The 15,264-nt window shown below is 30.2% G+C and overlaps 1 protein-coding gene across 1 annotated transcript; it reads right to left on the bottom strand.

Moving 5' to 3' along the window:
- Positions 1 to 787: 787 nt before the first annotated feature.
- Positions 788 to 14,884, bottom strand: LOC113873680 (probable 2-oxoglutarate-dependent dioxygenase AOP1). The gene is made up of 3 exons (XM_027511930.1): positions 14,526 to 14,884; positions 11,978 to 12,305; positions 788 to 1,030 (listed from the first exon to the last, which is right to left on the bottom strand). Exons 1-3 carry the CDS (start codon positions 14,882 to 14,884, stop codon positions 788 to 790), a joined length of 930 nt encoding a protein of 309 aa, XP_027367731.1.
- Positions 14,885 to 15,264: the final 380 nt, after the last annotated feature.

The following is a 15,264-nucleotide window of genomic DNA, read 5'->3' on the forward strand; positions in this document are numbered from 1 at the left end:
TTCTAAAAAATGCGATAATTTTAAAAAATTAATATAACTCATGCAGGTACAGTACAACCCTGTGAATGTGACAAAAGAAAAACGTCTAAACAAAAGAATAGTTTTCAAAGATATCTAAATTAAAAAAATAGAATTTTAAAATTTATTTTTTTGGGATAAAAAGCCTTTAATTATCTTCATCTTTTCAATACGACTAAAGCATAAAAAAATTCATGCTCTTTTAAAATTGGATAAGTCATCAAATAAGTTCTTCATACGGTCAGAAATAACTTCCATCGAACAATAATTAACTTAGGATAGTTTCTTTTTATAATAACTCAAGATTTGGCAAGAGGATTATTTTTTATTCACTTATAAATTCTTATTACAGTTAATTAATTCTTAAAAGGTTCGTAAATATTGATTTCTAGCCTTAGTGTATTATTGCTAATTATTCTTACTTTCTAATTATTTCCCACCTATATTAATTGAATACATTTAAATGATTACCATGAATATTTGGTAAGAAATAATATAATACTTATGAGAAGAAGATAGCATCTTTTATTACTTAACAAAAGCATACGCTTGCGACAGCATAATAATCACTGAATACAATTCAATTCATCTGAATGCTGATGCCAGGACAAGTAACTTTGGAGTTCCAAATATGCCTTTATTCATTAACAAGAACTTGTAGGGAATACATAAAATAGGTAACCCAAAAGAAGAGTGCACTCGCGTTAGAAGAGCAATAGGAAAAACGACAAACAACTTGGCATAATGACTCTTGATATCACTGTAGGTATTATACCCCACAATACGCTTTTAATCGAAGATTTATTTCTTTGATTTTCTCTTTCTCAAAGAAACGAAGGTACCCATAATGGTCAAATGGTTTATAACCCAAGGGATGTTTCTCATCAACTAGCTCCTTTGGTATCTGCATCATCTCACTACAATAAGATGACAATCCCATGCAGTACCTTCTTTTCTTTGCATTCATCGTAACTCGGTGTTCGCATGCACGTATCCTGCCATTACTCCAACACTGGACCACCAAATGAATTTATGTTAAGTTCCTAATCAAAATGGCATTTTTGTTACCAAACATTAGGTACCTACTGCCATTTCTATCATTTTTGTTATATATATATATATATATATATATATGAGAAGAGAGAAATAATATGAGAATTTTGTGCAAGCTTTAAAAATATCTTGACCATTTACTCTAGGCACACTTAAATTTTAGGCTATATTAGCGTAACATAAAATGATAGAAATTTCCATGATCATAGCACAACATTATTTACTACTTTATAAAAATGGCAGCATGGAAAAATACATAAATTTAGTGAATTTTAGACGAGTATACCAGACAATCATGTCATTTTATTTTATAATTACTTATTATTAATTGTTTTTAATAATTATTTTATATATGTCTCTGTGCACATTTATATATCTCTATCACTTATTATTTTAACATTTCATAGTTATTTTAATTTTCTTTCCTTTTTGATAAGAATATTTTAAAAAAATGATTATTATTGAATTAAATTTTTAAAGACAGATAAATATGAATATTTTTTATTCAAAAGTGAAAGATAACATATGTGTATACCATTCTGTTAAAAAGTATGGTAATGGGAAGCTATGGATAATATGGAGTATTGAAACCTAATGTGGCTCCAAGAACTTGCTCCTCTTCTTTCTTTTCTTTCAAGAGTCACTTTAGGAAGTGACGCTAGAGTTCCTTACCCTTGTCGCTTGTGAGGGTATGAAGCTTCAGCGTTATGAGAAAATGTAGGTGATTCATACGAGAAAGGGGTTTTCACTCCATCTCGAGGATTCTAGTGAACCTGAGAGTATAGAGTATCACAAAGTAGAAAAACGGTCCATTGAAGAGTTGGATCTTATGGATCGAAGAACAAAAAAGTCAAGATGGGTGCAAAGGGCTTGACGGTGATGTTGAGTTCGTACATGCAGTAGGATCAAAGACTAGATACCTTGAAATTGAATGAGGTGTTTTCTAAATTTAGCGTTTCTAATTCTTACTCTTATTAAGATGTTGTGTTAGAGTCTAATGATCTAAATATTACTCTAAACGATGATGAAATAGTAAAATTTATTTTGGAGTATTTTAATATTCTTCCTATGACTAAGGAAATATCTTAGATGCTTGAAAATCCTAGGGATTTATGTTCTAATATTAAGATTCTTTTAGATGACTATGAAGATAGGTGTGTTCCCTACACTTATTCTTAAACTTTTAGGTAAGTCAATTAATTTTACTTTCTTGAATTAGAAACTGGGCAATATCTGGAGAAAGAATGGAGCCTTAAAGATTCTAGATCTAAACAATGATTTTTTTCTAGTCAAATTTGAGAATACAGAAGATTACAAGAAGGCCTTTTGAAGGGTCTTGGTTAATATTAAATCATTATTTGTTGGTTTAGATATGGAAACTCTTGTTTAGAACCAAAAATTACAACCAGAGAAAAATGGCTATTTGGGTACGCATACTTGATTTACCTCTTGAACTTTATAATAATAAATTCCTATAATAAGTAGGGAACTGCTTAGGGTCCATGCTAAAAGTAGACTCCACACCTCTCTTACCTTAAGAGGTAAATTTGCTAAGATCTATATGGAGATTGATATTAGAAAGAATTTGGTTCCAACTTTTAAAGTGTAGGATTAGAAATTTAAAGTGGAGTATGAGGGATTGCATGCACCTCATTTGCTTCAAATGTGGAAAGTATGGTCACAAACTAGATTAGTGTGTTGAGTTTCCTTCAATTAGTTAGGGTGAACCTGATCAGGGGGATAATAAGAGTGATGGAGGAATTGGGCATGAAGGGGTTGTGCTTAATAACTCTGAAGGGTTAAAGACCAAATTATATCTAATCAGGGGACTACTAGTAGCCATGATAAGGATCAATTTGGCCCTTGAATGTTTGCAAAAAAGCCCTTTAGAAAGAAAACTAGTTCCTCTTACCTAGCTGGGAACACAGGGAATTGTGGTAGGAAAAAAAACTTAGGTTATGTCAAGATTTAAGATCCTTGGGTTGATCAGGATCAAAGGCTGGTTTTAGATGCAAAGAAAGTAAGTAGTTCTGTTTCTTTACCTAGCCAAAGAGTTAGTTCCAAACCGCCTAGTGGGACTAAGTTGAATGAGGTTATAAAAAATCCAGAAAGACTAAAGCCACCCTTAAATTTGGGTTAGGTGGTAAAAGAAAAGAGCCTGATATAAACTTGGATAAGGATGTTTGTCTTAATAATAGTCAAGAAGTTTAGGGGTTTAGTGATGAACATGATAGTAAGGACATTTTCCTGTTAATGAAACATTTCCAAAACATTATTAAGAAGAATTATACTTCAAACCATTCTATACAAAATTTGTTAGGGATTAACTCTTATTTAATCTAGAAGGATCATGAGCCTTTGTCACATGTCCCTACTAATAGACCACCAGATACCCCTCCCACCATGGCATTGATAATACAAAAGATTTAGAGTCTGTGCACTTTGAAAAAGTGATTCCTATGGTTATCCAAAGCAAGATGCCCTTGCATTAGGGATGGCAATGGGTAGGGTATGGGTAGGGTACTACAGTACCCATCCCCATACCCGCGTTTTAAAAAAATACCCGTACCCGACCTCATACCCGCATGGGTATGAACATTAATCCCCGTACCCGTACCCTCTGGGTACCCGCATACCCGTCTTGTACCCATTACCCGCGCTTGTTTAAGAAAAAATATTTATAAAGAAAAATATGTTTATATAACTTCACATAAGTAGCATAATAATATAAAAATTCAATATGTAGTTGCCGAACAAGGTACAAATATAGATAAAAAATAAATATTCAAAGATCATAAATGTTAAATGTATCTTAATATAATAATTTTTTAAACTAAAATTCTTAGAAACAATAAGCAAAACTAAACACACAAATTATTTGTCAGTGATAATCCTATCTTGTGTGAGATTTGATTATTGGTAATGTCAGAACGACAACGAAATAGATTTGTACAATGGTTGTCCCTTCGTGTGGGATCACTTAGTAACCTCTTGTGACGACATTAACAACTAACTCTAATGAATAACATTTCATAGTTTTATTAAGTTTTAGCGAGACAGACATTGAGAATGAGAATAGAGTTAGAGTAGAGAAGTTCAATACTAACAACAGAAAGTTGATACATAAAATATTTTTTTTAACTTTTGAATTTGAAATTGTAAGAAAAATAATAGATTTAATTAAAATAATATAATATATATATATATATATATTAATACTAGTATTTTTTAACTCATATACTATATGAAAATATTTTATCAAAAATATAAATTTTTGAAAAATTATTTTAGTGAATTAAATATTTATAATGTATATAAATTTAAAAAAAAAGAATTTGAATAAAAGATAAATAGTTACAATAAAATTTTATAATAAAGAAATATACGTGTATATTAAAAAAATTATATTTTTTTATCTTAAAAAAATTAACAAATAAAAATTAATAATAATTTTTTATATTTATATCTTTTCAAAAACTTCTTTGAATGTGAATAAATAGTAAGAATAATATTATTTAGATTCAATAGATTATAGTTGTGCTTGTAATACATATGTTACATAGAAAAATATTATTTTAAATTAAAATATAAAAATAAAATTTAAATATTATTAATAAATAATAAGTTTACGGTAATAGTAGGTGATTGTAAAATTTATAAAATATTTATAATATATTTATTATTTATCATTCACTTTATGATTTAAACATCAATATGATTTTATTAACAAAAATATTTGTGTAAAAAATATTTTATGTGTGTCATATATAAATAATATTTTAAAAAAAGTCAATCTTATATTAACTATGTAATAATTAAATTGTGTTAGCCTAATTAAATGATATAAAATAGTAAATAAATTTTTCTATTAAAAATATAAACCAAAATAAATTTTTTGGTTTACTTTATTATTAAATATATTTTTATATTAATCTTATATAACTTCACATAAGTAATATAATAATACAAAAATTTAATGCATAATTGTAGAATAAAGTTCAAGCATATATATATATATATATATATATATATATATATATATTTGCGGGTATGGGGCGGGGTGGGTACTTAGATACCCATACCCGCACCCATCCCCATTAAAATTTGCGAGATTTTACCCACACCCATACCCGTACCCGTATAGCGGGTAAATACCCTACCCATTGTGGGTAAATTTTGCGGGTGCCCATCGGGTACTTTACCCATTGTCATCCCTACCTTGCATCTTAAGGATGGTAACCCCTCTCACCATTAAGCTTATGAATTGCCTCTTTTAATATTGTAGAAGTACTGGTAGTAAGACTTTTCCTAGATTTGTTAATGATTTAATTAGTATTTATAAACTAGATTTTATTGCTTATTTTGAACCAAGAATTAGTTATTAATAGGCTGACTCTATTATTCATCGAATTAATCTAGATGGGATAGTGAAAATTGATGCTATTAGTTTTGCTGGAGAGATTTGGTGTTGCTAGAACACCAAAAAAATTAAGGTTTCTACTATAGACATAAGTAATGCACACCATTCACCTAAACATTAGTAATGGGCCGTAGGATTGGGTATTATATTCTATCTTTGTTAATCTCGTGAATCTTTTAAAGCTGAGTGGTGGAAGATGTTAAGAAACTTCAACACCACTGTTAATCAGCCTTGGTGCCTTGTTGGGGATTTCAACTCAATTCTCTATCAACATGAGAAATATAGAGGCAGACCTGTTAATGCTAGCCTTATTCAAGATTTTGCTGAGTGTTTGGAGTTCTGCAACTTACAGGATTTGGGTTTTAAAGGGAACCCTTTTACTTGGACTAAAGGAAAAATTATGGAAAGGATTGATAGAATTATTATTAATGACCCTTGGAGGAGTTTATTCCAGAATAGTTCCCTTATCCATCTTTCCCTTTTAAAATCTGACCAAGCAAAGCTTTGGTTAAAAATTAGGAATAATAATAATAATCATGATAACCATCGTAAGGCTTTTAAATTCTTGGCTCATTGGATTCATAATAGTGACTTCTTAACCCAAGTTCATAACTCTTGGCTAGCTTCTAGATCTTGGTATGAAAATTTAGCATGTTTCTAAAAGAATATCTCGGATCCAACATTCATGCTTTTGGGAATATATTTTTTTTTTAAAAAAAGAAGGCTTCTTAACAAAATTAGGGGCATTTCATTTAAATTGGCCCTTCAAGACAACCTTTTTCTTAGTAATCTGATGGATACCTTATGGATTGAATATAAAAAGATCATAGTTCAGGAAGAAATGTTCTGGTCTCATCACTATAAATCTAACTGGCTCTAACTTGAGGATAGGAATAATAAGTTTTTCAATAATGTTGTGATTATTTGTAGGCAAAGGAATGTTATTGAAGCCTTTAAGGATGACTTGAATAATTGAGAATTTGACTCTCAAAAACTCCAAACTATGGTTGTTAACTATTTCAAGAATATTTATTTTAACCCCTGCCCCAACAATCCTCCCATGAATATTGATTCTTCTTTTCCTTCCCTTAATTTTTTTGATAAGATTTTGCTTAATGTTGAGCTGTCTAGGGAAGAAATTAAGTCATCTCTTTTTCCTGATGGCTTTCATGCCTTAATTTTCAAGAATCAATTGGAGCTTTTAGCTCCCTTTGTCTATAATTTTGTGTTTAGTATTTTTAGTAACCTTTCTGAGATTGTTAAGGTAAATAATAATGCAATTGCCCTTATCCCCAAAATTAAGAATCTTGGTCACCTTAGGAATTTTAGACCTACTTTCCTTTGCAGCGTTAACTATAAAATTATTACTAAGTTTTAGTTAATAGAATTAAGGGGATTCTACCCAGCTTAATTTCAGGAAATCAAACCAGCTTCATTAAGGGTAGGAAGGGTATAGATTACACCTTAATCCTCTATGTGCTTGTCCATTCTTTTAATAAATTAAAAAAGAAAAGCAGGTATATGATGTTAAAACTAGATGTGGAAAATGCCTATGATAAGCTTAGATGAATCTTTATTAAAGGCACTATTTTGTAAATTGGACTAAAACCTAAATTGATTGAGCTCATTTATCATTGTATCTCTTTCCTTTCCATGTCTATTGTTTGGAAAAATAGGAAAATACTGATACCTTTACTTCTAACAGGGGTATTGGACAAGGGGATTCCATTTCCCCTTATCTTTTTGTTCATTGTTTAGAAAAGTTAGCTCATTTAATTTAGGATAGAGTTAATGATAGAGATTAGTCTCCCTTTTCTTTTGGTAATTATGGGCCTAAAATTTTTCATCTATTTTTTTACCGATGATATTGTCCTTATTGCTAAAGCTGATATTCATAATAATGAAGTCATTAGTTTAGCCCTTGGTCGATTTTGTTTTGCTTTTGGTCTTGTTATTAATAAGGGTAAGTCCTTAGTTTACTTTTTCAAAATCTGTTACTCAGCTCTTTATCAGGATATCAGCCTCGGGCTTGGCATTAGACATTATACCCAGTTTGGTTCATATTTGGATTTCCCTATTGGTCATCTTAACCTAACCAAGCAGGATTATGCTTTCTTAATTAGTAAGATTAGCAAAAAAATCTCCCTTTGGAGAATGAATTCCTTATTATGGCAGGAAGAATTTCTCTTGCTCAATCTTCCATTATGGACATCCCTGCCTACTTTATGCAGTCCATACTTATCCCTAAATCTGTGTGTGCTAAGATTGACTCTATCTGTAAGAAGTTTATTTTGGGTTCATTGGGGGCTAGGAAGTGTCATTTAATAGGTTGGAAAAAGATATGCAAACCTAAGCATGAGGAGCGGGGGGAGAGTTTAGGGTTTAAGGAAACTTACCTAGAGAATTAGGCCTTCATTATGAAATTATGTTGGAAGCTCATAGCCTCTCCCAATGACCTATGGGCTCAGGTTCTTTATAGTAAATATAAGTTCTCCTATAATAAAAATCCTATATCTGGTAATTATCACAATTACTCCCCTTTTTGGAAAAGTATCCTCTCTATTTGGCAGGGCTTTTCTGAAGGTTTGGGTTGGATAATTGGTGATGGTTCAACCATCAAATTTTAGGAAGAGGATTAAGCTCACTCTCAACTCCTCTTAAATTCTCTACCCTCCATTAGGTCTTAGACTTGGAGTTGATTGAACTGATTACATTATTCTCTCATAATGGTTGTTAAGACCTTGTTCCTTTCTCATATTTGTGATTCTATTTCCCAAATTACTCGCCTTTCATCTGCAGGGGGACAAGATAGTTTTATCTAGAAATATAATGCCAATGACATTTTTTTGTGAAATCAGCCTACAACCTTCTATCTCTTCTTGCCTAAAACTAGAGATTACAACCCAATCTCTTTAATTTGGTCTTGGACTGGAAAGGTCCTCCCAAAATAAAAGTTTTCCTATGGAAACTAGCCCATGGTCGCCTCTTTACAAATGTTGGAAAGATGTCATCATAAAATGTCTCCAGCATCTGCTTGTTTCAGGTGTAATGATATTGCTGAAACAATGATCCATGTGATAAGAGATTGCTGGTTTGCTAAAGATATTTGAAATAAGCTAATTCCTTCTGACTACTGGGCTGCTCTTTTAGTAAGGGATTAACTAGTTGGTTATCTTTAAACTTATCCAACAAAAATTTTGTTCCTTTGTCTGATTGGCAATTTTTGTTTGGCTTAACTGTTTGGCATTTATGGAGCAACAGGAATAAGAGCATTTTTCATAATTCTTCCATGAATGGTGAGTCTTTGTTTTATAATATGAAATTGGATTTTTACTATATTATTTTCTATGGTAGGTCCAGTACTGGGTCAAGAGCTGGCTAGTTGGGGACTAAAAGCTTCACTAAGTAGTAACCTCCTCTGTGCTCTCAGGTGAAGCTTAATATGGATGATGCTATCTCCCTTGCTGCTGGAATTGCTACTTGTGAACGACTCATTAGGGACAATCATGGTAGTTTTCTTGCTGGATTTCATAGAGCTTTGTTGTTATACTCCCCCTTGGAAGCTGAGTTTTAGGGTATATATTGGGAGTTAAAGCTTGCTATCCCTAAGGATATCCCTCACATTTGGATTAAATGTGACTTAAAGGATGTCATATCCCTTATTGTGAATATTTATAGATGTACTCATTCTCTATATCATGTTATTTGTGCAATTAAGAACTTACTAAGAAGTATTAGGTTTATTAGATTTAATCATGTATTAAGAGAGACCAATCAATATGCTGATTGGTTGGCTAAAATAGGCCCTTAATTTAAACTTCCTTTTGTCTATTTTGATGAGGCTTTTGAGTCTTTAAGTCCTTTTCTAACTTTAGAATCTTTAGAAACTTGGTTCCTCAATCTTTAAATTAGACCTGTTTATGTTTTTGGACTGTTCACTATGCCAGAAATGAGTTTTTAGAGTGCTAACTTAGATAGCGGTTAGTAAAAATTGCTTTGTAACTAGATATTTAGAGAGCAGTTCTCTAATAACTGCTCTCAGATCTATACTTCTAAGAGCGGTTAACAGAGAACCGCTCTCAGATCTATACTTTTGAGAGCAGTTCTTTGTTAACCGCTCTCAAAAGTATACTTCTGAGAGCAATTCTCTATTAACCGCTCTCTAAAGTCATTCTTGAAGAGTAGTTAATAAAGAACCGTTCTTTAAAGTCATTAAAATCGTTTATAAATGAAACACGCTCAACACATCTCTTTTACTGTAAGTTCTGTTCGTCTTCTCTGTTTTCTTATGTTCTCTTCATCTTTTTGATTAGCCTGCTTTCTTTGTTTTCTTTCACTAACAAATTGTTTTTTTATTTCACATTGTAGGTACTTCTTCATCCTGCTCTCTTCATCTTCTCTACGATAACAATTAGTTTTTTTTTTTTTTCCATATCTATAGTTACCTCTTCATTCTTTGTTGTTCTCTTCATATTTCTACGGTAACAAATTATTTTTTTTCACATCTGTAAGTACTTCTTCATTCTTTCTTTCTTTCTTCTTCTCTTTGTTAATAGTGAATTATCCATTCTTTTTTTTTCTTTTTTTTTCTCTCTATTAACGTTAAAAATAATCCTACTAATTTGTTCTTTTTTTTTTTTTGTTCATGCAGATATGGATTATTTGGTTAACACCAAATGTATAAACTCAAGATTCAATTTTGATTTGTGATAAAAATGAAGAAAACTCAAAAAGAAATCAATTTCAAATTTTAGATTCGCGGTCTATATTTATACTTTGGAGAGCGGTTCCACGTGGAACTGCTCTCTAATCTTACACCTATACTTTGGAGAGCGGTTCCGCGTGGAACCGCTCTCTAATCTTAACTTTTGAGAGCGACTGTTTAACCGCTCTCTTAAATATAACACATTAGATAGCGCAGGATTTTAGAGCAATTTTAAACTCTCTCTAATTTAAAATGGAACCGCTCTCAGATCTCTATTATGGCGTAGGAGTTTAATCTCATTTATAAAAAAAATAAAATGGTAATAGAGGTAAGATATTCGTATAAATGTTTTTTTTTAATACAATTCATAGAAGAGTATAAAAAGATAAAATAATATCATTATTTGTTTTATTAATTAAAAAAATTATATGTTGAAAGTTATACATTATTCTAATTTTATATTTTTTTATAACTTATTATAAAATAACTTTTGTAAGAATATCATTTTTCACAATAATGTATCGACCATGATAAGGTTTCTTTACGACCGAATGACTTATTCAAGTATTTTTTTCTTTGAATTTTCATGACTAAACCCTCATTTTAGTCCTTGAGAGAGTTTGAGTCTAACATTTTAGTCCTTGAAAAATTTAAAATATCATGTTAGTCTCCAACTTCCTTTTCTCATTCATTTTAGTTTCTAAACTCAAATTTCATTAAGAAACCATAACAGAGAGCTGACTTGTCACGTTAAATGCCATGTTAGATGTCCAAGTGGCAAGAAACAATGTCGTTTGAGAAATGAATGTGGCAAAACACTTTAATTGTTAAAAATAGCATCGTTTTGCATGACTTTGGTTGAAGGTTTGTTGCCCCCTGAGGAAGGAACTTCAGAGCCACCATTGAAAAGAGTGTTTCCCACAACAAAAGATTATTCTTAAACTTTTGCAAAGGAGGAGAAATATTATTGTTACTCAGATCCAACAATTTCAAAGACACTAATTCAACCTACAAAGAAATTCTAACAGTGCCATCACTTCAAATGTGCAAGGAACCCTAATTTGCCCTAACAAATGTAGCACTGGTCTGACATTGGGGCCTTATTAGCATAGTAGGAGTAATGAGATCCATTTGTAGCAAAACCTCCACTACTTTAATATGATGATTACACACTACATCATGTAATGTAATGTTCCCTTTAAAATTTCCTGTCTGCTCCTATCCCATGCTCAATCTTAGGAAGAAAAGGCTTGACATGTTCAATCAGTAACCTTGCGATGCTTTAGTGTCCATACCTAGCAGCGATATGAAGGGGCATTTCTCCTTTAGCTTTAGGGAGTAGAACGATTTGAAATCTAAGATTATATTTGTAAAGAACCCTAAGTGGATATGCTAGAATCTCACCCAGAATATCACCCAAATTCATGTTCCCATAACAACGCTGTCTTTTAACAATCAAAGATGTTTTGCCATGTTCATTTCTCAAATGATGTCGTTTTTTTGCCACCTAGACATCTGACATGATACTTAACGTGATAAGTTAGTTCTCTGTTACTTTTTTTTAACATAGTCCAAGTTTATAAACTAAAATAAACGACAGAGAAGAAAGTTGAGAACTAACATGATATTTTAAATTTTTCAAAAATTAAAATGCTGGACTTAAATTCTCTCAAGGATTAAAATGAGGATTTAGCCAACTTTCATTCATCCAACAAATAATTTTAGATTTCTGAATAAAAACAACTAAAAAATTGATGAGAAACAACAAGTGATCGACTCACCTTGAAAGCATCGCCGGCCAAGACGACGATGAAGGAGGGTGAGGCATCAACGCTGTACCATTCTCCATTCTTCAATTTGATTTCCAAGCCATTAAGGTTATTCAGCTGATGCAATACGGAAGTGAAGCTCAAGTCAGTGTGAGGATCAATTGCCAAATTACTCTCATCCCTTTGGGGTGCTCTGTACTTGAAGCAGCGAAGAAGATAATTGGTTGATTTTATGATAGAATCGCAGTGTTTCATGTCCACACCATAGCTCTCGCTCACCATTCGCTTCGTCACACGCTCAAATTCTGCCAACAGCTTCGCATACTCAATGACACTTTCACTAAGGAGGTAAAAAGCACGTTACGATGAGCAATTGCATGTCACCACGATAATATAAACAAATTGATAATTGGCTACAATACCTGGAGTGCATTTTAATGTTAAGAGATGACAATTCACTTTTTTTAAAAAAAAATACTTTTCACTCTTGAATTTTAATCATTTATGATAATATTTAATGATATAATTATTCATTTATGATAATACTTTTTGGTTCTTTTATTTTTCATGTTTTCAGTCAGTGTACCCATACGTAGAATAGGTGAAATAAGTTCTGATCAATATTTTTTTATAAAATACTTTCAACTAAATCAAACATATTATTAAAAATAATTAAATTAATAATTATATTAATTAATCTTATATTTTAAAAAAATTACTTTTTCTCTTGAATTTTGATATTTTATGATAATATTAGGATATAATTATTTATTTATCTCTCTCACACACGTGTTATAAAATAACACATAAAAAATTAATTTAGACTAAGTTAGGCATAATTGTACAATTAAAATTAGATTAGTTTTTTACTTTTTCAGTTAGTGTAGGCGTACGTAGAATAGGAGAAATAAGTGTCAGTTTAAATATTTTTTTTCATTTTTATAAAATACTTTCAACTAAATCATACATACTAATAAAAATAGTTAAATCAACAAATAAATAAATAAATTTCATATTTTATAAAAAAAATATTAAATACACTATAATAGTAAAGTAAAGACATTAAAGAATGATTTTGAATAATTTTAAAGACAGATTTAAAATATGTTAACAATTATTATTATTCGGAATGAAAATAAGTTAGATTATTCAATAGGGTCTATGATCTAATTTTTTTTAAAATTTAGTCTGATCTAACTTATTTAATTAATAAACTTAATTTATTTTTTTAAAAAAAATTAATTAATTAAATAGCTTAAGTTTAAGCTTAAATAAAGCTTAACAAACTTATTAGAATGATCTATTTAAAACTAATAAAATTTATAATAATATATTAAATAATTTTATATAAAAATTATAATATAATAATACATTGTATAAATTAAATTTTAAAATAAATAAAATTTTAAATTAAAAACCTCTATTTTTTTTTGTTGAAGTTGAAAAATGTCTCCACTGCATACTTTCTAAAAGAGAGAGTCTTGCTTGCTAGAGTCTTTTGTGTATATTTTATACGCGTTATACTAATTTAAATTTACTTTGTCACAATTACGTCTACTGTTGGCTCATTTCATCCATCATATTTTTATGCACTTGTTTATATTATATTATATGTAATTCTTTTTCATTATATAGTAGGTCATTAAAAAGATTAATAGACCTAAACAGACTTTTAAAAAGATGACTAAGCTTAATAAAAAGCCTATGATATATAATAAGTCAAAATTATTAGATAGGTCAAGTCTATTAATACAAAGCCTACCTTAACCTAATCTATTTCCATCCCTAACTATTATTCAATGTGTTTATATTTGGAAAACAGTTCATATAACATCTCTCCAAGTGTTACTAGTTTGTGTGATCCCTTTTCAAAGTATGAACTGTGAGTTTGAAAGTTGAAAATATTTACCTAATGAGTTTTTTTATTACAAATTAAAAATAATTTATTATTATGTTTAAATGTGAATTTGTATATTTGAGATTCAAACTAATTTGTTATCTCGTTAAAACTTGAATTTATATGTTGCCTTAGCTAAATAGTTCACGTTTAAATGAATGAATCACTATTAAACAAAAAATAATAAAATAGTAAGCAATTTTATTATTAATAGAGAGATAAAAGAAAGAAAGAGTGAAGAGAAGAGATTTGTAAAGTTAACATTAATTGAATGATATCCATCTTTAGGTGATTTTATAAGTTAGAAGTTATTAAGTTTTTTAAAATTTTATTTTGTAAGCTGGTATACTTTATCTAAAAAGGAATTTATAAAACAGTTAATATATAAACTGCTTCTTTTTAAGACATAATTATTCTCTAAATTATAACTTTAAAAAGTTATAATTACATATTAACTGCTTTCCATAGTGATTTTAAAAAAGTTATATTATTATACTATGTAAGTAACCGTTTAAAAAAATAAAAAATATTTAAAGACAACGCAGGTATTGGAATTTATCACATGCTTTAACGGATGCTAAATCATATATGGCTAACTTTAAAAAACAAGAAGAAAAAGAACACGCCTACGAACATGTGTGCGTGGAAATAGTTATCACCTACCTGAAACGATCATTTCCTTGTGGCCACATTATGTGTTCGAATTTTTTACATCCAGAAATAGTCAATGGATCTTCTATGCCCACCGATTCATAGAGGGGAACAGTGGGGATTTGCCCAAGGTAGCTATGGAAAGGCTTGTCACTAGTCTCTTGTTTTCTCGTTTCCAAAGGAAGTTCAAATACTTGGTCCATTGCAGAGATCACAGAGTTTCGAAGCTCTTCATCAATTTGGTAGCGTGCAATGTAACATCCATGATCCTCTAGTGCAGTTCTCACTACGTCACAAGCTGAATGCCATGCTTCGCTACCAGGCTTGAGGTTTTCATCGTTGAAGTCAACCACAGGAAGAGGAAAAGCCATTGTATGCTGTGGAGTCCCTAACTTTATTGGTGTATTGTACTTTCACATACAATAGCTACCTTCTTTCTATACGATTTTATATTAGGGAGTTCCCTTCTTGGATTGGGAGCCAAAGCAAGTTGTCAATCACTCAATTATTCATTTGGTTGATTATTTTATCATAAATATTGTTAAATTAAATCTAATCATCTCATCATATGTGTTCAGAATCTTGCCCGTGATTAGTACTATATATATTAATAAGTACTCCTCAGTAATGCTAAAATTTTTACAATTAGGTAAATTAAATAAATATAATAGAAAAACACCACCATCAGCTTATAATGATAAAATCATGTATTTTAAAGAAAAAAATTGATAAAAGAGATATCTTAATATTG

This window comes from Abrus precatorius, unplaced genomic scaffold, assembly GCF_003935025.1.
Source record: "Abrus precatorius isolate BTA unplaced genomic scaffold, Abrus_2018 Scaffold7, whole genome shotgun sequence".
NCBI lineage: Eukaryota > Viridiplantae > Streptophyta > Magnoliopsida > Fabales > Fabaceae > Abrus > Abrus precatorius.